General features: G+C 46.7%; 1 protein-coding gene across 1 annotated transcript; it reads right to left on the bottom strand.

Annotated features, from left to right (window-relative positions):
- On the bottom strand, positions 1-22,167 carry FAM89A (family with sequence similarity 89 member A). Its single transcript, XM_043477148.1, has 2 exons — positions 21,835-22,167; positions 1-4,025 (listed from the first exon to the last, which is right to left on the bottom strand). The coding sequence occupies exons 1-2, from the start codon at positions 22,105-22,107 to the stop codon at positions 3,762-3,764; spliced, it is 537 nt and encodes a 178-aa protein (XP_043333083.1). The 5' UTR covers positions 22,108-22,167; the 3' UTR covers positions 1-3,761.
- Positions 22,168-23,969: the final 1,802 nt, after the last annotated feature.

Here is a 23,969-nt window from a genome sequence, read left to right as displayed (position 1 = left end):
TTTGCCTTGTAACACACACACACATATAAAGAATTCTAATTTGCAAAAAAAAAAAAAAAAAAATGGGACTCAATTGCCAACTTACCTACAGTGAAGTGAAGCTGGTTGCTAGAGTCTTTCAGTCACACATACACTTGGCATATACTTATTACCAGACTCTGAAAGAAATATGGCCTATGCATGTAAAGTTAGACCAAGATCCTGCAGAAAGCACTACACAACAAATCATTAAATAATAAAGACTGTGACGAAGGTGAAGGGGCTATCCCAGACAATCTCCTTAGGTTTCACATTATACCTGCACCTGTTTGTGCCTTAAACATAAAGCACAAACTGTATCTGAGAACTCCAGCTCTGCTGTTATTTAGCCATGGTCTTAAGTAAGTGGCTTAATCCATTTAAATTATAGAAATGAAAATGTTTTATGAACACACACAGTACTGCACATAAATGTTTTTGGAGAATTTGTTTACACCATTCCTTCTTACTCTTTGCCTTTTGAAGAACTCACTCACCCTCCAAAGCCAGCTTAGATGTTATCTTCACCAACATCCTCAAGTAGTGGCTGAGTCTTCTAGGACTCAGCAGTCCATGATACTTGTCCTGTCACAATATTTACCATCACGTACTAGGCTATTTGTGGAAGTGCAACAACTGCCAGACTCTCTTGGTTATTCATCTGCTCTTGGCGCCTGGATCAATGTGATCCAGAAAAATGCTAGATAAATGTTCGGCAAATGAATGACATCACTCTAGGTTACAGAGAACTGAAAGCAAGGAGCCAGGTTGGTTAACTGTGAATTCCACTGGGCACTTAACAAGAACTGTATCATCTGTGAATTCCAAGACTTACACTAGCAACAATTCTGAGTTCGTTGCACTTATGCCTAGAAAGCTGAAGGTGTTTATCTTTAACTACTATGGATGTTGCCTTGAAAGTAATTCACAATTTCTTCAGCCTTCATCAGGTAACATTGGATGGCCTTATCACCTACATTTCTCTGCTGGTCACTGAGTACCAAGACAGACCCACTCTGAACTTACAGGTAATGATTTATGCCAGATAGCAAAAAAGGACACTGAAGGAATTTATTTTCTAATCATCTAAGGCACCTTTGTAGAAGGGTCTATTAGAAAACATTTTACAATCTGGGGAATCTTAACACTCCTTGCTGAGCAATACTTACAGCAGTACACTACCTGTGGAGTAAGAGAAGTTTGGGGTGATTTATATATTAATATATTTCAAGCGGAGCATTAACCACCGCAGTGGTTTACGTGTACACACCACTTCACTACAGGAGCAAGGAACACGTGAGCCCAACAGGAAGGGAAGGGCCCCTTGCTCACCTTGATTCACTCTACCTTGAACTCTGACATACTATCCTGCCTTCAGAAACTCAGGCACCATGAGTCACCGCAGGTCTAGGAGGAGCCAGAGGCAGCAGACAAGGGAACACCTGCATTCTGCATCAGAGGGCTCCCTGCCCTGCAAGCCTGGCTCTCTGAGAGGACAGTGGCCCGGGGTTTGGGGCAGGCAAGCCAATTCTTTAGTGCTGCAGTGGGGCACCACAGCCCTCTCGGAGCAGCAGTGTTGGTGCTGGGCTGACTTAAAGCAGCATTCTTCTGGAACTCTGTGCAGAAGAACCATCTACACAGGAGGAATCTTGTCAAGCTGCATGCAGGACCTGGGGCAGAAGGTCGGGTGGGATGAGATTCTGTACCACATTGCTGGTGATGCCTGCTCCCTAGACTACACTTAAAACTCTAGATCACAACTAGATCTACATGAGAATCACCTGGGTGACTTTTATAACCATAGGGATGCCTAGGCCTCACTCCTTACTAATTAAATCAAAATGATGCTGGAGAGGGGACAAGGCCAAGGGGGAGTCTTGATACAGGTTCAACATTGTTCTGGGCTTCCCTGGTGGCTCAGTGGTAAAGAATCTGCCTATCAATGCAAGAGGCACGGGTTCGATCTCTGGGTGGGGAAGAGCCCCTGGAGAGGGAAATGGCAACCCACTCCAGTATTCTTGCCTGAGAAATCCCATGGACAGAGGAGCCTGGTGGGCTACAGTCCATGGGGTCACAAGAGTCAGACATGCCTCAGCAACTAAACAATGACAACAAACAATATTGTTCTAAAAGTTCCCCCAAGTGTGGTTCAAGGTTGAGGTCAGCTGGTCTCGGGTTCAACTCGCTGTGAAGCAGGGGCCAGCCTCAAAGAAAGAGGTTCCAGCAGACAACCAGATGTCACCTGGTTTTGCTGCTGTTGTTCAGTCACTAAGTTGTGTTCAACTCTGCAACCCCATGGACTGCAGCACACCAGGCTTCCCTGTCCTTCATCATCTCCCAGGGACTGCTCAAACTCATGACCATTGAGTCAGTGATGCCATCCAACCATCTCATCCTCTGTACCCCCCTTCTCCTTCACCTGGCTTTACCACTTTCAATTTTCCCCACCAGGGGGCCACATGCTAAAGGCAATTTACTGCCACCCCTCATTTCAAGGACTATTTTCAACATAGAAACACGAGCAGGAGAACTCTTCTTCCTCTGCTCCTCACCCCAATTCCCGACACAGAGTTGTGTGCATAACAGGCTGTCAACAGGCTAATTAACAATGGTGAGTTTTCCTTCCTCTCTCTGACCCAAAAAAAGGTGCTAATAAGCAATTATTGCACCAAAGAGAAGAGGAGCAAGGGGTCCAGAGTATGCAATGACTGAACAGCACTGAGACCTAAGTATGTTGCAGTCTATTGATAAAACAACCTTAAGGATGGGCCAACAGAGGAACAAAGCTTCTTTCAAAATTCTTAATGGCAAGTGAAGAAACTGCAGTTTTCTTTCACTCATTGATTGGATTCAATGTGTTTGAGTTATGAAAGTTGATGAGTTGTAACTCAGACCAAAATAATATACAACCACAGATAGTTTAGCCTTTTATCTTTACTTTTAACCTACAAAGTGTAAAGTTGTTCATAAAAGATTTTAATAAATATAGTAAGGCTTCAGGTGGTCACTGTTCTGAGTGGAAGAGTTTGCTTTCTAACATACTATATAGCTAACATACACCCAGAATCTTTAAAACCAAAAACGTTCACCACCTTACAGTGACAGATACAACACATCGCTTGCCCCAGTTTTGTTCCCCAGCTCGAGGTATCTCTGTACTGTCTTCCATTCATCTCTGATGCACAGAGAATGACACAAACTATTTGGACGGGTTCAGAGAATGCAAGTCTCTTGATTGGTGTGGCCTGAAAGGTTTACTTTCTCAGTACAGTCTTTTTACTGAGTCCCCTGGACAATTAGTAATGCAGCTCACAAATAAATAAAGCTCAACCAAGTGGCTTCGAAGCTCATGAAACAGCAAGAAAGGCCGCAGAAGGTCCTGAGGAAGGGCAGCAGTGAAATATGAGCTCACACACTGCAAACTGGAGGCAAACCCCACCAATAGAAAAGTAACTAGCTACATACAAGTTGTTTCATCTTGCCCAGAATACGGGAGGTCTTCTCCACCGATCCTCTCGTTACTCTCTCAGTATAAACCCTTGGCCACAGGGTCTCAGGACCAGGGCGTGAGGAGACGGCTGAGCACCTCCAGATCACTCAGCAGAAAGTGGCCCTCCAAACAGACCACAGCCCCCACGCCCAGGCACATCTCCCCGCCTGCAAATTAAGCTGGCAGCACCGGTCCCACAGGCCTGAGGACCGTCCACAGAGGAGAAGCCCGTGCTGACAGTGGATGTCATCCATTAGAGGGACTCCAGGATCCAGTCACCACCGGGGAGTGGGGAGACAGGCAGCGTCAGGTCCCTCGGGGGGCCTCGCTCCCTCCCATCCTGGAGGGAGTTCTGCTCCTGGAAATATTCGTCCTCTTCGTCGAAGAAGCCGTTCTCCAGAGCGTAAGTGCCGTCTGGGCTGGCCGCTGCCTGGCAGGCTCCCTTGTACTCCTGGATGGACTCATAGAGGCTATACAACTGGCAGAGCAAGGACATGTCCAGCTGTCGGAGGCCAACCTTGAGGGGAGGGGTGGGGAGGAAAAAGCGAGAAGTCAGCAATGGAAGGGCATCTTAGCGGTGCTCTGTCAGCAATCTGCCCGTGCCAGCATGTTCTTTCCACATGGCCAGCGACTCAGAGCATCCCTCGAATGCTCTGGCTCTTCAGTTTTGAGAAAACCTTAATTATGCAATGCCCACACCTCAGACGTTACCCAACATGTCAGGGAACGATCACACCTGTCGGGCAGCGGGCACAGCCTACAGAACATCACCTGGCGATCCGGCCCGCCCTGCAGAGAAACAGCCTTACACATTTTGAAAGCCCCAGCCAGCTTCACTTTGGATACCAAGATGCAAGGGTGTCATCTCTTCCAGTTACGATCAGATTCAGAGAAGACCCCCATGTGGTCTCTCCTTCCTGGGGCAACAGTCTCTGTTGCCCAGGACCAGGAGCTCAGCAGTTAAGTGTCATACGCTGCCCCCTGGAGCACCCACCCTCCAATCAGCTGGGTCTCCAGACTCACAAGGAGTCAGACTCCCTCTCCTTTGGACAAGAGGACATCGCCTAAGATGGCTGTGTGGGGTCACTCCCCAGAGAGAACAACCGCATAAGCCTTAGTAAGACCTGGGCCTCTACTGATTTCCCTGGGAACTATTTCCCAAGTGATAACAGAACAAAGAACATTTCAAAGTCACACATTTATCTTCAAGTTCCTCCCTCCCCCAGTGGCCCATCCCAGGAAAAAGAGAACAGTCAGGACGTAAAATGCATCGTTTTCATCAATCCCAGAGAGAGAAGGGTTAATTCACCTAGAAACGCGGCCCAGACCAGCCCAGCCACTCTCTCCAGCACATGAGAACCACTCCTGAGAAGCCTACAGATTCCGACTCTGGCCAGGTCTAGGGCCACCGGGAACGGGGACGCCAAGCAAGCTGCTGAGCAGTTGACCTCCGGGACTCTCAAGATGGGAAACTCTAAACAGATGCCAGGAGACTTGCCCTGCACCCTTCTGCTTCTGGGCTCTCGAGCAAGTTATTAATCATCTCTATGCCTTGGTTGATGACAAAATGAAATAATTTCTCTTAATCTACTGGGAGGATTAAATGAAATATCAACTATTTTAATAAAAGCAATCAAATGTCTCCCACGTACCAAGCACTACGCTAAAGCACTCAAGATGCACGGGAAAGAATACGCAAAAACACAGGGAATATGTGTTCTTTTTTTTGCAGTCTAACTTTATTGAGGCTTTCAATGGCTAAGTTGAAGATCTCTCTTGGTAAATGTCACAGTGCACTTGAAAATATGTGGGTTATTTTCAAATATCTTTTGATACTGATGTCTAAGATAATTCCACAGTAATATGAGAACAGGCTCTGTATGATTTCAATACCTTTAGACCATGAAATCTTTGCATCTTGTTTTATGTTCCTGGATATGTTTCAATGTCTTCTAGTTTACAGTGTATGGGAACTTGAATAGAATTTGTATCCTACTGTTGTGTGAAAATTGTATAAATCTTAATTATGTTGAATTGGTTCACAGTGCTTTTTCTGGTCTACTATATCCCTCTACTTCTCTGTATATTTATTCCATTAATTTTTGAGAGTCTGATAGTAAAACTCCAACTAAAAAGCTTAATTTATCTACTTAAAAAATAATTGTAATATATAGTGGTGTGTGATGAAAGTGAAAGAGGAGACTGAAAAAGTTGGCTTAAAGCTCAACATTCAGAAAACTAAGATCATGGCATCTGGTCCCATCACTTCATGGCAAATAGATGGGGAAACAGTGGAAACAGTGGCTGAATTTATTTTTCTGGGGCTCCAAAATCACTGCAGATGGTGACTGCAGCCATGAAATTTAAAGACGCTTACTCCTTGGAAGGAATGTTATGACCAACCTAGACAGCATATTAAAAAGCAGTGACATTACTTTGTCAACAAAGGTCCATCTAGTCAAGGCTATGGTTTTTCCAGTGGTCATGTATGGATGTGAGTTGGACTATAAAGAAAACTGAGTGCAGAAGAATTGATGCTTTTGAACTGTGGTGTTGGAGAAGACTCTTGAGAGTCCCCTGGACTGCAAGGAGATCCAATCAGTCCATCCTGAAGGAGATCAGTCCTGGGTGTTCAATGGAAGGACTGATGCTAAAGGTGAAACTCCAATACTTTGGCCACCTCATGTGAAGAGCTGACTCATTTGAAAAGACCCTGATGCTGGGAAAGATTGAGGGCAGGAGGAGAAGGGGATGACAGAAGATGAGATGGTTGGATGGCATCACCAACTCAATGGACATGGGTCTGGGTGGACTCCGGGAGTTGGTGATGGACAGGGAGGCCTGGCGTGCTGTGGTTCATGGGGTCACAAAGAGTCGGACACGACTGAACTGAACTGATAGTGGAACTATATGTAACCTTGTTCTGTATTTTCCAAGTCTCCTGTAAATGTGTTATCATACTTAAATAATTTAAAAAATAAAAATTAAAATATATTTTAAAAATTATTAAAAAGAAACATTTTTATTAATAAATACATTTTTAAAGGAAACACAGAGCATGTCAAGGGATTTAGTCTTTAATAATTACCCAGCAATGATATTTTCTACACAAGAGAAGCTATCTGGTGACAAGACTAAATTCCAGGTCACTCTTCACACCGTCAACCACTCTTGTTCACCAGCGACCTCTCTGGTACAGCTGAACAGACCACAGAAATGGAGCTACTCGCACTGACCTGGCATGTTGGCCAAGACACTCAAAGGAAGACCCAGATAGAGACGCAGGCCCTGTCGTTTTTGGTGTTCCAGAATTCCTTCTAAAGAAGCTGTTCCCAGGAAGAGACTTCCGGCAAGCTGGGGGCGTGGCCTCCAGGCACGCTCCGCCCCAAGGCATCCTACTCTCAAAAGTTAATTGGCTATTTTGTTGTTGTTGTTGTTAAGTTGCTAAGCCTTGTCCGACTCTTTGTGACCCCATGAACAGCAGCCTGCCAGGCTTCTCTGTCCATGGGATTCTCCAGGCAAGAATACTGGAGTGGGTTGCCATGCCCTCCTCCAGGGGATCTTCCCAGCCCAGGGATCGAACCGGAATCTCTCATGTCTCCGGCAATGGCAGGCGGGTTCTTTCCCTCTAGCGAACCCAAAACTGTAAGGGAAAAAGTAGTAGAGCGATGTGCTCTCGGCCCAGGTCTGCCGCTCTCCTGGGCCACAGGAGGTGGGCACAGCTGACTGCAGAGCCCTGACTTCCCTCAACGCCGTGCTGCCCCGAGTGCGGCTCCAGGTTGCTCTCCTTAGGTGCTGAGGTGTCCGAGGCGTTCCCAGGCCTATGTGGGAGACGCGCTAGGCTGGGAGTTGGATCATAACCTGGATCTCTCTGCACTGTGGCGGCCGGTGACTCACAAAGCTGCCTTGTCATCGGGCGGAACGCTGGCCTAAAAACCAAGTCTGACCCACCCAGGAATACGGCAGAGCCCTATACACGCCTGTTACACAAGCCAACAGATGCCAAGGGTTTGGACTAATTTAACAGGGATTTAAACACAACACATGTGCACACCCACAGCCTGGCTTCTCAGGGCCTCCTTCTTCAGGTTTATGAGATTCAACTTCCTTTGGTTCACCAACGACCCTCCAGATTAGCCAGGAGGACAGGAGCTAAGTACATATATACAGGAGCAATCTAGCTTCCGACCCAGGACACCTCTTCCCCTGCTGAGGTAGTTTAAACATTTTCACTTGAATTTTCTAGAGGTAAACTGAAAATCCCTAGGTGGCATCCAATAATCTGACCTGGAAGAATTCTCCCTGTGCCTCCTCCACCAGTCAGTGAGGTCCCTTCATCCTGACTGTCTGCTGGCTGTTTTTGTTTTTTTTTTTTAATAGCATCAGATTCATTTTATTTAATTCTCCAAGTTTTTTCCTTACCTTTTTTTAATTTATTTTTTTAAATTGGAAGATAATCACTTCCCACTGCACCCCGGGCTTCCCAGGTGGCCCAGTGGTTAAGAATCTGCCTGCCAATGCAGGAGAGACGGCGTGATCCCTGATTCAGGAAGATCTCACACACCATGGAGCAACTAAGGCCATGTGCCACAGCTACTGAGCTTGTGCTGTAGAGCCTGCAAGCCTCAACTACTGAAACCCTAGCGCCCTAGAGCCCATGCTCCACAACAAGAGAAGCCACTGCAACAAGAAGCCTGCACACCACAACTAGAGAAAGTCCGCGTGTAGCAATGAAGACCCAGCACAGCAACAAATAGATATACATATTTCTAACAGTGCAACACCATCTCCCCCTCCTCTCTTCTGACTTGGATGGGCTCAGTCACCAGTGCTCCTCACCTTCCCTCACCGTCTCTGCCTGTCTCACGGCGTTGATCACTCTCTACCTCTGCTGTGGGTGCACACAGTCTTCCTTCTCCTACTTGAGGACATGCCCGGGAGGCATGGACCCACCTCCCCCTTGGGTCCCTCAGCACCCAGTGCAGACCCTTGAGGAGGAAACTCAGACACTGGTGACTGAGGGAAAGCTAGAGAGACCCCAATGCCCACCCAGAGAACATCTGGTGGTGAAGCGGCCTGGCAGTGGGTCGTGCTAGGATCCACAGGGCCCTGGCTCCAACTCAAGGTGCCCCTGAGGAAAGCCACAGGCCACACGGTTCTCGCCACATCATCAGAAAAGCACTCAGCTCTTGCCTGACAGGAGACGACATAAACGAAGATTCCTTGCTGAGTGCTCACTGCAGAGCCAGCAGCTGGGAGGCACGGACAGACAGCAGGCTCTCAACAGGAGGCCACGAGGCTCGGGGGTGTGGGAAGCAGAGAAGGCCCAGCCAAGAGAACTAAACTGCAGTTACGTTTTAGGACATGATTAAATCACCCACGAACAAGAACTTCTCATCTTTCCAGAAAAAAAGTGGGGAGAGGCAGGGGCACACGCCCTCAGCAAGCCCACTAACCCTCACCTCTGTCCTCATCCCGCTGCAGAAGCCCGTCCCCTTAGTGATGTGTTCCCCAAAGGACAGGTGCTAAGTCACAGCTGGATTCAGAAAATACAGCTCTTTCTTGAAAACCCAGTTGAAAAATTCAGACAGCCTCATTTTAGAAAAGTACAGAATTCCTAGACCCTGTAATTTGTAGCCCCTTGTCATAGATCTCTGAGACAATCAAGAACAAGCCACTCGTCTCCACGCTTTAAACTGCTGGCCTGACTCCTTCCTCTCTCTGTTCAGGCTTCCTGCTTCCTTCCCGAACGTGTCCCACAAACAGAGCTCCCTGCCCCCCGCCTGCTGTCCACACAGGTGGCTCACTCATCCCCAGCATCTCCAACAGTAGGGCCAAACAATCCTGAACCACCCTCAAAATGGTTTCAGAACTCACAACGGGCTGGCCACACGTATACACCTCAGACAGGATAGTGGTTCCCAACTCGGTTTCGGGTCACCAAGTCTCTGAATATCCCTGGAGGGTGATGTTAGGGAGAAAGTTGTTCCTGAATTTTAGATGATAATAGAAATGTTACCATTAAGATACGAGGCTTAGAAGATGAAAGAGAACTGTAGTGGGAAATTAATGTTGATTGGAAAAAAGCATCATGAGAAATTTTAGGAAGTTTTTAGGAGTAAAAACTATACTTAAGAAAAATAGTCTGTTTTATTTAAGAAACTAAAAGCCACCAGGGAAGCCCAAAAACAAAAGTTGGGGGTAATTCTCATGCTTATATGAAGCTCTTTTATGTCCCTCTTTTTCAAGAGACATAAAAGCAACTTTTTCTGAAATATAGCAATGAGTAGAAAACAAGACAAACATACTAGGAAATGGTCTTATTTATACCCAGGTCCATATAGGAAACCAGGCCCAGGGTGGAGGGAGGGGAGTAAATCTGGTGCAGGCACAGTTTAGTCCCAGGGGTCACACTGGGGTCATTCTGCAATGAGCTTCTCCCCTGCCAGTCCACTATTTCCTACTACTGTGATTCCTCAACCATAAGATGAAAAATACCCCACCTCACATGGTACAAGGGATGTATGGGTCTGAAGTTAAGCTATAGAATCAGGAACAGGAGGCCCCAAAATATGGAGACAGATGCAGAAAAAGTCTGGTGGGTGAACATTTAGTTTGAAACATAACAGATGATAGAAACTTGACTGAAAAAATTATATTAGTAGTCATACAATAAAAGGGTTTCTGTAGTGGCTCAGTGGTAAAGAATCTGCCTGCAATGCAGGAGACCCAGGTTTGATCCCTGGGTTGGGAAGATCCCCTGGAGAAGCAAATGGTAACCCACTCCAGTATTCTTGCCTGGGAAATCCCATTGACAGAGGAGCCTGGTGGGCAATAGTCCATGGGGTCGCAAGAGTCAGACATGACTTAGCAACTAAACATACACACACATACAATAAAAACCAGGCAGTTATTTAAAAGAGCAGTTCTCTAAGTATAAGAGTAGGACGCTGACCAACGCACACCATTAGGCACAAAAGTCCAAGGTACAGAATAGTATGCTGAGTAGGACCTCACTTTATACATTATGCATACACACATGCAAGCTTTTGACTAGAAGAGAAAATGTCCGTGAGCAGAATTTACTTCCGGAAAGTGGGACTGGATATTTACAGCCTTCTGTACTGCTAAAAAAATTTTTTTCCAACAAGCATGTTACTCTTAATTTTAAAAACTAGTTATAATAAAGTATATAACTTATGTGCATTGCTAGTAGGGCTGCATGCTTGTAAAATCTCTCAGGAGGACTCACTGGCAATGTCTATCAAAAGCCTTAAAATATCACATAATTTTTAACCAGCTAACCAGTTCATTGCGAGTGACTCAGGAGTAGAAAATCTCAGCTGTACACAAATAGGTAATCCTCCTCCTTGTTCTGTGAGGTAGGTGTGGATTCTGATACCATTAGGAAACTGAGCCCTGGAAGATGCAGGCCCTTCACTAAGAGCAGAGGGCTGCAGTCAGGCGGTAGGGCTCCAGCACGCATGCCCGGCCATCACCTGCACTGCCTGCCGAGACGAGACTGAAGAGGGCTCCATGTCCTGGGGGCAGCAAGCTGCTGAGATCACAAGTGACTCTTATCATTGGCTTTTCTGAATTTTCTCTGGTGGCTCAGATGGGAAAGGACCTGCCTGTAATGCAGAAGACCCGGGTTCGATCCCTCGGTTGGGAATGATCCCCTGGAGAAGGGTATGTCAACCCAGTCCAGTATTCTTGCCTAGAGAATCCCATAGACAGAGGAGCCTGGTGGGCTACAGTCCACGGGGTCACAAGAGTTAGACATGACTGAGTGACTAACACTTTGACTTTCACCTTTCTGAGTTTTCCAGATTTTCTACTATGAATATGTATTAACTCATAATGAGAGAACTTTTAAAAACATAATAAATGGCTTGTAAATTTATTTTAGACAATACTATTAGTAAATGCCCCAAATTTAATGAGTGTCTAGTATGCATCCGCAGGACTGGAATGTAATAAAGATCACAGTGACTTAATGGATCATAACCTGATTTCTGAATAAAGGATGTGTTGACAGAAGAACGCTGACCTGCATACTGTTTAAAAAAAGAAGACCAAAGAGAAAAGCTTCATCGGTGTTGATCTAACAGAGAAAGAGCCACAAGCTCAGCTGCCTGAGCTGGCTGGAGATACTCCTGCAGCACCCCAAGCTCCCAGGTGAACTGTGATCCTGGGCTCCCTAAGCAGGCTTCCATCAGTCACTCGGCTCCTCCCCAGGGGGTATGCGTCCGTCAACCTCATCTCCTGTTAACTGAGGACTGCCTCAGAAGAGCCCTGGTAACTCAGAGAGAGCAAGCAGACCAGCTGCTACCCTTGAAGGCACCCACGCTGATGGATGGAGCCCATTCTGCAGCTCAGCGGTGCTAGTGAAGACATCCTTGTCCATCTCTGACCTGCAATAATGGCTGAACCCATGAAGCCATTTCCTCTCATTCTGTCCCGTGCAGAGAAGGAAAAAGAAAAAAAAGCAATCAACCACTGTCTTTAAGACATGTCTGCATATTCCTTTACTGGCTTTCCCAATTACAAAAATAAAATATTCCAACTGTATTAAAAATTCAATGGCTCATAATTGTACAGTCTTCCCTAATTTCATGTCCTAATGCAGCAATCTTAAAGTGTTTTGGTCTTGCAACCCCTTTAGACTCTTAAAATTACTGAGGGCCCCAAAGAGCTCCTGTTTATGTAAATTATACCTATCAATAGTTACCTTATTAGAAATGAAAATTGAGAAACTGTCATATAAAACACTATACCCACTGCTAATATACATCACATTTTTATAAATGAGATTGTGTAAGAAATCTTTTTAATGTCTGGCTTATATTTTTCTGTACTTGATCCTTCATAACATGCCTTTTTGGTTGAAATAAACCTGGCCTCACACAGATATGTACTTGGGGAAAAGGAGTATTTAAACCACCTTGCAAGTTAACAGTGGATATTCTTGTTTGGCACTATCCTTAGGCTGGCTCCAGTGTGGAACTTGAAACTATGCCAATGAGCTTTTAACACTGTTTCATTAAAATCCACCAGTCTTGCACTTTGAATGGATCTTTTAACCATGCACCAAGCATTAGTTACACGAAAAATGTGGAAAGTTGATTCACTGAATGTAGACCCTCCAAATATTGATACATTTCCTCAGGTACTATTTTGGAAAATCACATTTGCCCATATGACCACCACCTAATTATGGACACCCCCACAAAAGGATCTGGGAACCCATAGGTGTCCTCAGACCATAATTTAAGAACTACTGTTCTAAACATATCCACTTTTAGCTGTTTAGCGTACCTGCCTCAAGACACAATGCACATACATATGTACTTATGTACTGTTTTGTAATTTACTTTTCCAAACCTTGAACACCTATGTTCATTTACATAGTTTCCACATTCTTTTCAACAATTGTATAATATTCTATCACTGTTATATATTATTATTATAGAATACTACTATATATCACTGCAAAAGATATTCCTGTATAAGTACTGTTATTCCCTTGGGTGACTATTTCTGCAAGGAAATTTTTAGAAATTATGAAAATGAAATTGCAGGGGAGAAGGCAGAGAAGGGAAATGGGATGCTTTCCTTCCAATCCCTCAATTCTGGGACCACAAACAGTGGACCATTCATCAAGGATGTGTCAAAGGCCTGAAAGTTCACTACTTAAGATGATGAATGCGGTTGATTCTAAAAATCAAGTGGGACTAGAGGAAAAACCGTGACTTAACTAATGACACATGGGAATTCAACACCCATTTGAAGGTTACTTTGCATTTTGTCATTTTCTTGAATGATACCTAATTGAAATTGCCTCTCTGCGAGAGTAGATTCAGTAAAGGAAGAAAATCTGAAGCTAAAAATCAGGAAACCAAGTTCTTGGACAACAAACAGAAAACTTTATGTCAGTGTCTAGTGTTTTTTAGACAACTGACATAAAAAGCAAGAGAAAAGGTTGGTGTCCACACAATATTAAAGGCCAGTGGCCATCCCCAGTCTCCTTTGACCAAGGCCAACCAAGAATCCTGCATTGGGAGCTAACATTCTTATTCCAGATGGCACTGCATGGGCTTGACTTGAGACTGGACCTCCAACCGTAAGCCCATTTAAAGACTCAAACCCCCTCTCTGAGACCTGTTGTCTCATGTAGGGTGAAGACTGAACTCTGCGGGGGTCTGGGCTATTCAAGTTCATGCCCGTCTCCTAGTTCCTAGTTGACCGCACAAGGCTGTCAGTCATTTAGGTGTTGTCTCAACTAAAATTAAAAGACCCTTACTCCTAGGAAGAGAAGCTATGACAAACCTAGACAGCGTATTAAAAATCAGAGACATCCCTTTGCCAACAAACAAAGGTCCATACAGTCAAAGCTATGGTTTTTCTAGTAATCATGTACAGATATGAGAGTTAGACCATAAAGAAGGCTGAATGCTGAAGAAAGGATGCTTTCAAATTGTGGTTCTGGAGAAGACTATTCAGAGTCCCTTGGACCACAAGGAGATCAAACCAGTCCATCCTAAAGGAAATCTACTCTGAATTTTCATTGGAAGGACTGATGCTGAAGTTGAAGCTCCAATACTCTGGCCACCTGATGGGAAGAGCCAACTCACTGGAAAAGACCCTGGTGCTGGGAAAGATTGACAGCAAGAGGAGAAGGGGGCAACAGAAGATGAGATGGTAGGATGGCAGCACCGACTAGATGGACCTGAGTTTGAGCAGACTCCAGGAGATAATGAAGGCTGAGGAAGCCTGGCGAGCTGCAGCCCACGGGGTCGCAAAGAGTTGGCAACTTACAACTTAGCGACTGAAGAACTAAAATGCGGGAAAGTTAAGTGTTGCTGCTCTCAGGAATCAAATCTTTTTTCTCAGATTCAATTCTTCACCCAAACCATTGCCACTATGCAGAACAGTATGGAGGTTCCTTAAAAAGCTAAATATAGAGCTACCATAGCACCCTGCAGTCCCACTCCTGGGCATATATCCAGAAAAAACCATGATCCAAAAGGATACATGCACCCTAATGTTCATTGCAGCACTGTTTACAATAGTCAAGACATGGAAGCAACCTAGATGTCCATCAACAGAGAAACGGATAAAGAAAATGTGGGAAAAAAAGAAAATGTGGAATATACACAATGGAGTATTACTCAGCTATTAAAAAGAACAAAATAATGCCATTTCCAGCAACATGGATAGACCTAGGGATTGTCATAGTGAGTGAAGGAAGGCAGACAGAGGAGAAATAGCGTATTACATCCCTTATAAGAAAGTGGAAGTGTTGGTCAGTCAGTCGTATCTGACACTTTGTGACCCTAGACTGTAGCCCTCCGGGCTCCTCTGTCCATGAGACTTCCCAGGCAACAGTACTGGAGTGGACTGCCACACCCTCTTCCAGGGGATCTTCCCAACTCAGGGATCGAATCCAGGTCTCCTGCATTGCAGGCAGATTGTTTACTGTCTGAGCCACCAGGCAAACCCAACATCCCTTATATGTGAAATATAAAATGATACAAATGAACTTATTTACAAAACAGAAAAAAAACTAACAGCCTTAAAGAACAAATTTATGGCTGTGGGGTGGGGGGATGGGGAGGATGAGGGGAAGGGACAGTGAGGGAGTGTGGAATGGGCATGTACACACTGCTATATTTAAGATGGATAACCAACAAGGACTTACTGTATGGCAGACGGAACTGTCGTATGTGACAGAGTTATGTGGGAGCCTGGATGGGAGGGGAATTTGGGGGAGAATGGATACATGTTATGTATGGCTGAGCCCCTTCACTGTTCAGTTGAAACTATCACAACAGTGTTTTGTTCATCAGCTATACCCCAATATAAAATAAAAAGTTAAAAAATAAAAAACGTTAAGAAAATACTAGATATCTGATATTTTGGCTGTCCAGCAGCAGCCCGCTGCTCCATTTCTGCAAACTCTTCTTTCTTTTAGGGATGCCCAGCCCTGCACCCCATCCACACAGTCACACCACCTTAGTAAATAAAACACCATCTCAGCCTCAGTCACCAATAGCTGTCCAGACCCCCCCAAGCTGGGCCCACTGGAATTCTTCCACACAGTATTTCCAAAGTGGCAGTAAGAAGCATGGCTGAAACTGGGAATGTGGACACTGTCGACAGTCACATTCCAAAATGTAGGGGGAAAAAAAGGAGGGTAAAGAAGAATACAGTAGCCTTCCCGGGTTCCCCACCAACCGTGGTTCTAGTCTGCCTCCGTACACATCCAGCCCTACAAGGTTCTCCTTTTGCAAGAGCTGATTCAAATTGAGTCCCTATTACTAAAAAAGTCTTCAGACATGAAAAATGACACACGGTCTAAACTACAGCAGTCATATTCCTGTAAAGACGCCCACCTCTGCTAGATGTTATAAGCTCCTTAACACCTAGATAGTTCAGCCCTATATCCTAGCTCAGCCCTGTATCCTCCACAGCACTTTATAACCAGCAGACATGTGGGAAACATCTGTCTGATACAATCCAAATATACTCTCTGATGTTGGTTGGGGGGAGGGGGGGAAACCAATTTGAACTTCTTGTTTTAAAGGATGCTTTCAGGTCTAAAGAGCAAAAAGCATCTGTCTGACCCTCACAGCTCTCCAAATGGGCTCGCTGGGGGAGGGGAAGGGAGCTCACAAGGGCACAGAACTTCAGAGCAAGCCCATTACGAGCACAGGAAGTGCTGAAACTCCAGTGGACATCAGGAACTCTCAAAGCAAAGCAGGGCGTCACCCACACAGGCGCCCCTCAACACCAGCTCCCCCGTGTTCTGCCGTGACCATCTGTCAATCAGTCACCTGCAGGCTCTGCCAGCCTCCGGCTCCACGTTCTGAAACGTTTAACATACTCTTCCACTGATGCAACGGAAACCACCCTCCCCCATAAGCAGCCACTTCTCCTGACTCCTTTATTGCTGTGATGACCACTTTCCCAATGATGAATGACCAAAGTTATTACTGCCATATAACAGCACCCCGTGGAGTTAGACAAGACATTTCAATATACACTGACCTAGAAAATACTTGCAATGTGTGCCCCCACAAAGTGGTAAAACCCTATGATCTAACAGGGTCTTGGAGCTAGACAGGTCTGGCTGAGTTTGTCACCTTAGGTGAGCTACTTAAATTCTGAATCCTAATCGGGTGGAGAGGGAGGTGGGAGGGGGGATCGGGATGGGGAATACATGTAAATCTATGGCTGATTCATATCAATGTATGACAAAACCCACTGGAAAAAAATAAATAAATAAAGGAGAAATTGAAAAAAAAAAAAATTCTGAATCCTATTTTTTAAAATGTAGACTTTCAGTATCTATCTCGTGGAGAAGCTATAAAAATCAAATAAGATGATGTACGGAAAACATTTACACTGTGCCTACCAGGAGATATGCCCAAATAGTAAAGTGATCAGGTGCTAGGACTGTAATTTTTAAAATATTATTTATTTATGTATTTATGGCTGTGCCACGTCTTCTTTGCCTCGAGGACTTCTCTCTAGTTGCGGCGAGCAGAGGCTACTTTCTAGTTATGGTGCTCGGGCTTCTCGCTGCAGTGGCTGCTCTAGTTGCTGGGCACGGGCTCCAGAGCGCATGGGCTTCAGGGGTTGTGGCACGAGGGCTCAGCAGTTGCAGCCCCTCTGGGTCTAGAGCACAGGCTTAATAGTCATGGCACATGGGCTTAGTTGCTCTACAGCATGTGGGATCTTCCCAGATCAGGGATCGAACCTACGTCTCCTGCACTGGCAGGCAGATTTTTTACTACTGAGCCATCAGGAGACTGAAGCAGAAGATAGATAGATAGATAGATATTTTTTTTAGCAGAAGATATTAAGAAGAGGTGGCAACAATATACAGAAGAATTATACCAAAAGATCTTAATGACCCAGTTAACCACGATGGTGTGATCACTCACCTAGAGCCAGACATCCTAGAATTCGAAGTCAAGTGGGCCTTAGGAAGAAGCATCACTACGAACAAAGCTAGTGGAGGCGATGGAATTCCAGTTGAGCTATTTCAAATACTGAAAGATGATGCTGTGAAAGTGTTGCACTCAATATGCCAGCAAATTTGGAAAACTCAGCAGTGGGCACAGGACTGGGAAAGGTCAGTTTTCATTCCAATCCCAAGGAAAGGCAATGCCAAAGAATGTTCAAACTACTGCACAATTACACTCATCTCACACACTAGCAAAGTAAAAGCTCAAAATTCTCCAAGCCTGGCTTCAACAGCATGTGAATCGTGAACTGCCAAATGTTCAATGGATTTAGAAAAGGCAGAAGAACCAGAGATCAAATTGCCAACATCCTCTGGATCATCAAAAAAGCAAGAGAATTCCAGAAAAACATTTATTTCGGCTTTATTGACTATGCCAAAGCCTTTGACTGTGTGGATCACAACAAACTGTGGAAAATTCTGAAAGAGACAGGAATACCAGACCACCTTACCTGTCTCCTGAGAAATTTGTATGCAGGTCAGGAAGTAACAGTTAGAGCTAGACATGGAACAACAGACTGGTTCCACATAGGAAAAGGAGTACATCAAGGCTGTATAGTGTCACCCTGCTTATTTAACTTATCTGCAGAGTACATCATGTGAAATGCTAGGCTGGATGAAGCACAAGCTGGAATTAAAATTGCTGGGAGAAGTATCAACAACTTCAGATATGCAGATAACACCACCCTTATGGCAGCAAGGGAAGAACCTAAGAGCCTCTTGATGAAAGTGAAAGAGGAGACTGAAAAAGTTGGCTTAAAGCTCAACATTCAGAAAACTAAGATCATGGCATCCAGTCCCATCACTTCATGGCAAATAGATGGGGAAACAACAGAATAGTGACAGACTTCATTTTTGGGGGCTCCAAAATCACTGCAGATGGTGACTGCAGCCATGAATTACAAGACGCTTCCTCCATGGAAGAAAAGCTATGACCAGCCTAGAGAGCGTATTAAAAAGCAGAGACACTGCTTTGCCAACAAAGGTCTGTCTAATCCAAGCTATAATTTCTCCAGTAGTCATGTATAGATGTGAGGATTGGACTACAAAGAAAGCTGAGTGTCGAAGAATTGATGCTTTTGAAGAAGCATGTTGGAGAAGACTCTTGAGAGTCCCTTGGACTGCAAGGAGATCCAACCAGTCAATCCTAAAGGAAATCACTACATATTTATTCATTGGAAGGACTGATGCTGAAGGTGAAACTCCAATACTTTAACCACCTGATGTGAAGAACTGACTCATTGGAAAAGACCCTGATGCTGGGAAAGATTGAAGGCAGGAGGAGAAGGGGATGACAGAGGATGAGATGGTTGGATGTCACCACCAACGCGATGGACATGAGTTGAGTAAGCTCTAGGAGTTGGTGAAAGACAGGGAAGCCTGGCATGGGGCAGGCAGTCCATAGGGTCGCAAAGAGTTGGACTCGAATGAACGACTTAACTGAACTGAGCCATCAGGGAAGCTCGAATGTAATTATTAATTGTTTTGCTTAGGGGCACTTTCCATTAAAAAACTTAAGTTATTGCTGGGGGCTTCCCTGGTGGCTCAGTGGTAAAGAATCTGCCTGCCAATGCAGGAGACACGGGTTCGATCCCTGGTCCAGGAAGATCCCACATGCCACAGAGCAACTAAGTCTGTGCACCACAACTGCTGAGCCTGTGCTCTAGAGCCCAGGAGCTGCAACTACTGAGCCCACGTGCCCCAACTCCTGAAGCCTGAGCACCCTAGAGCCTGTGCTCCACAAGAGAAGCCGCCACAATAAGAAGACCTCTCACTGCACCGAGAGAGTAGCCTGTGCTCACCACAACTAGAGAAAAGCTGGCACAGCCAAAAATAAATAACAAATAAAATTATTTAAAAAAAAGTCATCTCTGGCTCCTTATCATCACCATCCTGACTCTGATATGTACCCAACAAGTCCTGTGGATTCTATTTCAATGAAGTGTCTCCCATGTGATTCTCGTTTGACATTCCGGGTCCCCAGGCTGCTGCAGGCTCTCATCTCTCCGAGCACATCTCCGAGCACATCTCCAGTACGTCCCAAGCTCAGCCAGCTCGCCCTTCTAAGCACCCTGCTTTCACATTAACTCTTCAAAGCCAGTTCTCCTGCTTTACCTGTTCCTTTGCTACTCGAAGCTTTCCTCAGCCCACTTGGCCCCAACCCGTCCTCTCAGTCAGAATGTCCACGCCTGCCCGATTCCAACAGGAGTGCACGTCAGTCTGGATTTTCTATCACCCGCTCTCTTCTTAAAATGCAGTCCCATTCTGAGGGCTTCCACACTACTGCTGCTCTGTGCTCCTATATGACTTCTTAAAAAGGAACTAACTACATTCAGCCAAGACTTCTTCTCAGTTCCCTGGGCATAGATGTGACCTAAGGCCTTCAAATTCAATAGATCAACACAGACTACTGGGCAGATAATCCAAGCACAAACTCTCAACTCTAATCTTGCAAGCCTCCACCCCCACCCCCACCCCCATGGGAGCCTCAGTTTGACGTACCCACTCAGACCCCACTGCCCTAGGTTAGTAAATCTCAAAAAGGCAAAATAAACCAGAGTACTCCTAAAGACCTTGTGACATTTCTTGAAAGGGACTTGTCAAGGCCTATAGCCATGTTTTGTCTTTATCTCAGCTAAATATCAGACAGACCTAAGACGGCTGTTTATTTTTCTTGCGTTTCAGATAGGCTGAGAGAGAGCTCTGGTCCAGGGCATAATTAGAAGGCTGTGACTGTACTTTAGCTGCACCAGGAGGGACCTGGAAAAACACTTTCGGGAACAGCATGGTTACTCCCAAGTGGTAACTTGGGAGTGTGCAAGACTCCAGAGCATGTTTATAAAGTAGAGAGTTTCACAAGGGGAGTGGCCTGAGGTTTTCCTGTCTCTGGTCCCGTAAATTAACCAGGATGAATCTTCCTATTTCACCCTCTTTATTTATGTTGCATCCAAGTTCAGACTCTAAACATACTGGGTGTAGGCTTATCTAATGAAAACACAGCTTACCAGCTGTGGAATGCTGGTGTTGATTAATGGTGATTAATAAATAAAAACAGTTGGCTTGAAATTTAAGTCATTCTGTCAGAAGCTTAGAAAATCTTCTCAGGGAGAACTGGAAATCACTTCAATGGCAGCCAGAGTGGGAAGACAATACTGAATTGCTGAAAAGGTGTTAACGCTGTTTTTCTAGATTTAATTCTTAGTTTTCAGGACAGATATTTTCCCGAAAGAAATGCATAAACTGAATTTTTCTACATAATATCTTAATACACTAAATGCATATTTAAAGGATTCCTATAATAAATTTGGGTGCCAATTTATTTTGCGGGAGAAAAAGTTTTCATATATTAGATTTCCTTAATAAAGTATTTACCTGTGCCAGGAGAGGGGGGAATCTGCATTAGGTAAAAGGAAAGGGCAAATTCTAAACAGAGAGAGGGGCCAAGAAAGGTGATCAGAGGCCTGCAGGAGCGTTAGTTTTTCTGTTCTCTTCTGAGCTGGCCTAAGCCTGGAGAAAGCTGGAGACCCTTGAGCTGCTTTTGGCTTCACCCTAACTCATTAGTCCTAGTCCACGAACAGCTAACATACTTCCCAACGACCGAGAAAAATTTAGCCCCATTGTTTGCAGCCCAGGCACAACCTGAAGAACCCACATGGACTTCACCCACACGGCGAGGACGCCACCGCCCCAGTCCTCTCTAGCGGGCTTGGGGAACCAGCCACCACGAGGAGACTGTCAGGGTGAGCAGCCACTTTCCCGGCATCTGCGGACCGGAGCCGCGCCGCTGTAATCCGATTCTGCACGCGCCCTGGGCCGGGGGGAGGGGGCGAGGGCTCTTCCAATCCGCAGTCTACACTCGCGAGGACAAAAAGTTGTCCTCTTCAGGACAGGAAAACACAATCGCACACAGCTCTTAACCCCGTGGGCGCAGTGAAGGCCGCCCCCCGACCCCGGGAGATCTGCTGCCCCCTGGGGAGGGGTGACCAGACGCCCCCGGCCCGAGGCCAAGCGCCAGCCCCACGCCGCGCCTCCAGGGTCTCTGAGCCAACTGGGGCCGCACGAGGAGCGCCGGGTCTCCAGAAAAAAGGGGTACCTCCCTGGGCGAGGGTCCAAAAGTGGGCACAGAGAGGACAGGCAAAACGGGGTAGTTGAGAGGGCAGTGTCCCACTTTCGGCGTCGGCGCCTGGGGCCATAGAGCCTGAGACGCGCGGGTGGCGCGGGGACTTCCGGCGAACTTTCCCAGAACGGCGAGGCCGGCTGGGATGGACCCCAGCTCCGGCCCGCGGACCTCCCTTACCATCTCCTTGCGCAACAGGGCCAGCGCGGCGTCCAGATTGGGGGGCTTGGCGGGCAGCGCCGCCGCCCGCGCCCCGCCGCCTCCCGCGCTCCCGCGGCTCAGCTCGTCCTGGATGCGCGACTTCTGCGCGTACAACCTCTCCAGGTGCCGCCAACCGCCCGACGCGCCGCCGCCCGACGCCGAGTGCAGCAGCCCGCTCAGGCTCTTGGGCAGCGGAGGCAGCCCGTCCACCCGCAGCCCGCGCACGGAGCCGGCCGCCCCGGCTCCGCTCATCCCGTCTGGCCAGACCGCGCGCTCTCCGGTCCGCAGCCGCCGCAGCCTGGGGCCCTTGCTCCCCAGCCCGCCCCCTTCCCGGGGGCGCACCGCCCACTTCCCCTCCCCGCCCCACGCCCCGCCCCCTCCCCGCGTCCCCGCCCCCTCTCCGCGCCCGGCCCCGCGCCCGCGCCCTCTTGGCGCCCCACCTCCCCGGCTCTTCTGCGGCCCCGCCCACTTACCCTCCACCCCAACGCCTATTCCCGGGCCGGTGCCTGGCTCACCTTTAGCACCTCCTGGGACTCTCGCCTGCCGGCCCTCCTCGTGGAGTCGAGCCCTGCCCTGGCTGCCCCACTCCCGGCAAGGTGGGCTCCGCCACCAGACCCCAAAGCTGCTTGTAATTACTGATAGGGGAGGGTCACCTCAGATGCGACCCGACGAGGCCAGTTGGTGCGGCGAATCGGGGTATAAAGGCTCCCCCTCCGGCAGGCAGGACGTCGGGGAGGTTTGGTAGTGCTGGGATCGCGCCCGCGATCACAGTCCTTAGAGGCGCGTGGTCGCAGCCGGCGGGGTCCGCGGTGACCGAGGGGGAGGAGGCGGGGCTCTGGCCACAGGAACCCAACCCCGCTCCCGCCGGTCCCCGAGGGCTGAATCTAGACCGTCTCCTGCTAAGTGTGACTTCCTGCCGGGATAGCTGGGGCCCCAGGCTCGGGCCAGTCACTAGTTCACTCGAGGGCCCACTAGCCTTCTCTGTAAATGGCAACGTCCATACCATTGTCCGTACCGGCAGCAGCCAAGAGGAGCGCTGAGTCAAGAAGAGCTTGGCCAAGAGGAGCTAAGAGTCATCTTTGGAAACCTCAAAATGCGACCAAACGTGTCCTTCAATCTGGCTGTGGACACAAGAGTAGTTCTCAATGGAGATATTAGGAGAGTGAAGAAAAGGATTATATCTCAGAAACTATTCTTCAACTCTGAGGCAAAAATAAATACAATTCACAACTCAGAGAGGGAGAGAAAAGAATCTATCTTTTGGAGGAAGAATAAAAACGACAGATGTTACAACCAGATTAGAGACAGTAAAGATAAGAAGTTAAGACCGATTTGCAGAGACAGCCTCACTGCAGATTAAAAACTAATGCAGTATATAGAGAATGGATACTTTATAATGCCTACTGTTAGGTTTCGTTATAAAAGAGACTTAATTGTTCTAAATGCATTCAATGGGATCACAATTATAAAGTGTTCTGAACACTCTCAGACGTTAAACCCCTGCACTTCTGCGGTTTTCCCCCCTTTATCTACCATTCCCCATAGACTCCTCTCCAGAATCAATCTGCAACATTGGCAGATGTTCTTGATACACCCTTGCAACCTGGTGAGAGGAACATGGAGGAGCTCCAGTGCAAGCAGTGTGATGCAAGAGTGTCATGAGGGCTTCTCACCCCGCCCAATGCCCAGAATTTTCATCCTCATCACTGTGCCTCACCTTCCACTAATTGCCTAGTTACATTTCCTGATTTCAGATATTCATTCATTTGCTTATTTAAACAGTGGGTGTCTGGGAAAGTTACAGATTTGCTTGTTTGAGAGTAAGGGAGGGGGAGTGGAAGGGATGGGACATTTGATCTTTCCTTCACTCCTTGGCGTGGATTGATTTAATTTGGTGTGTCAAGTTGCTGTCTGTCCTACAGTAATTAACAGAAATCATTGACGTAAGGTGGTAGCAGGTTATGTGATGGTGAAATAAGAAAAGAAATAATTTCAAAGTATGTGTGCACTTAAATCACATGGCCAGAAGGAAAGAGGGTTGGAGCCAGTGGGATAGCAGAATGAGGTCCTTGGTGCCGGGACAAGAGAGACAGTTTACATGATGCAAACCCTAC

The sequence above is a fragment of the Cervus canadensis genome, chromosome 8 (assembly GCF_019320065.1).
Source record: "Cervus canadensis isolate Bull #8, Minnesota chromosome 8, ASM1932006v1, whole genome shotgun sequence".
NCBI classification, from domain to species: domain Eukaryota; kingdom Metazoa; phylum Chordata; class Mammalia; order Artiodactyla; family Cervidae; genus Cervus; species Cervus canadensis.
Note: the sequence above shows the minus strand (reverse complement) of the source record. Positions and strands in the feature narration are given on the sequence as shown.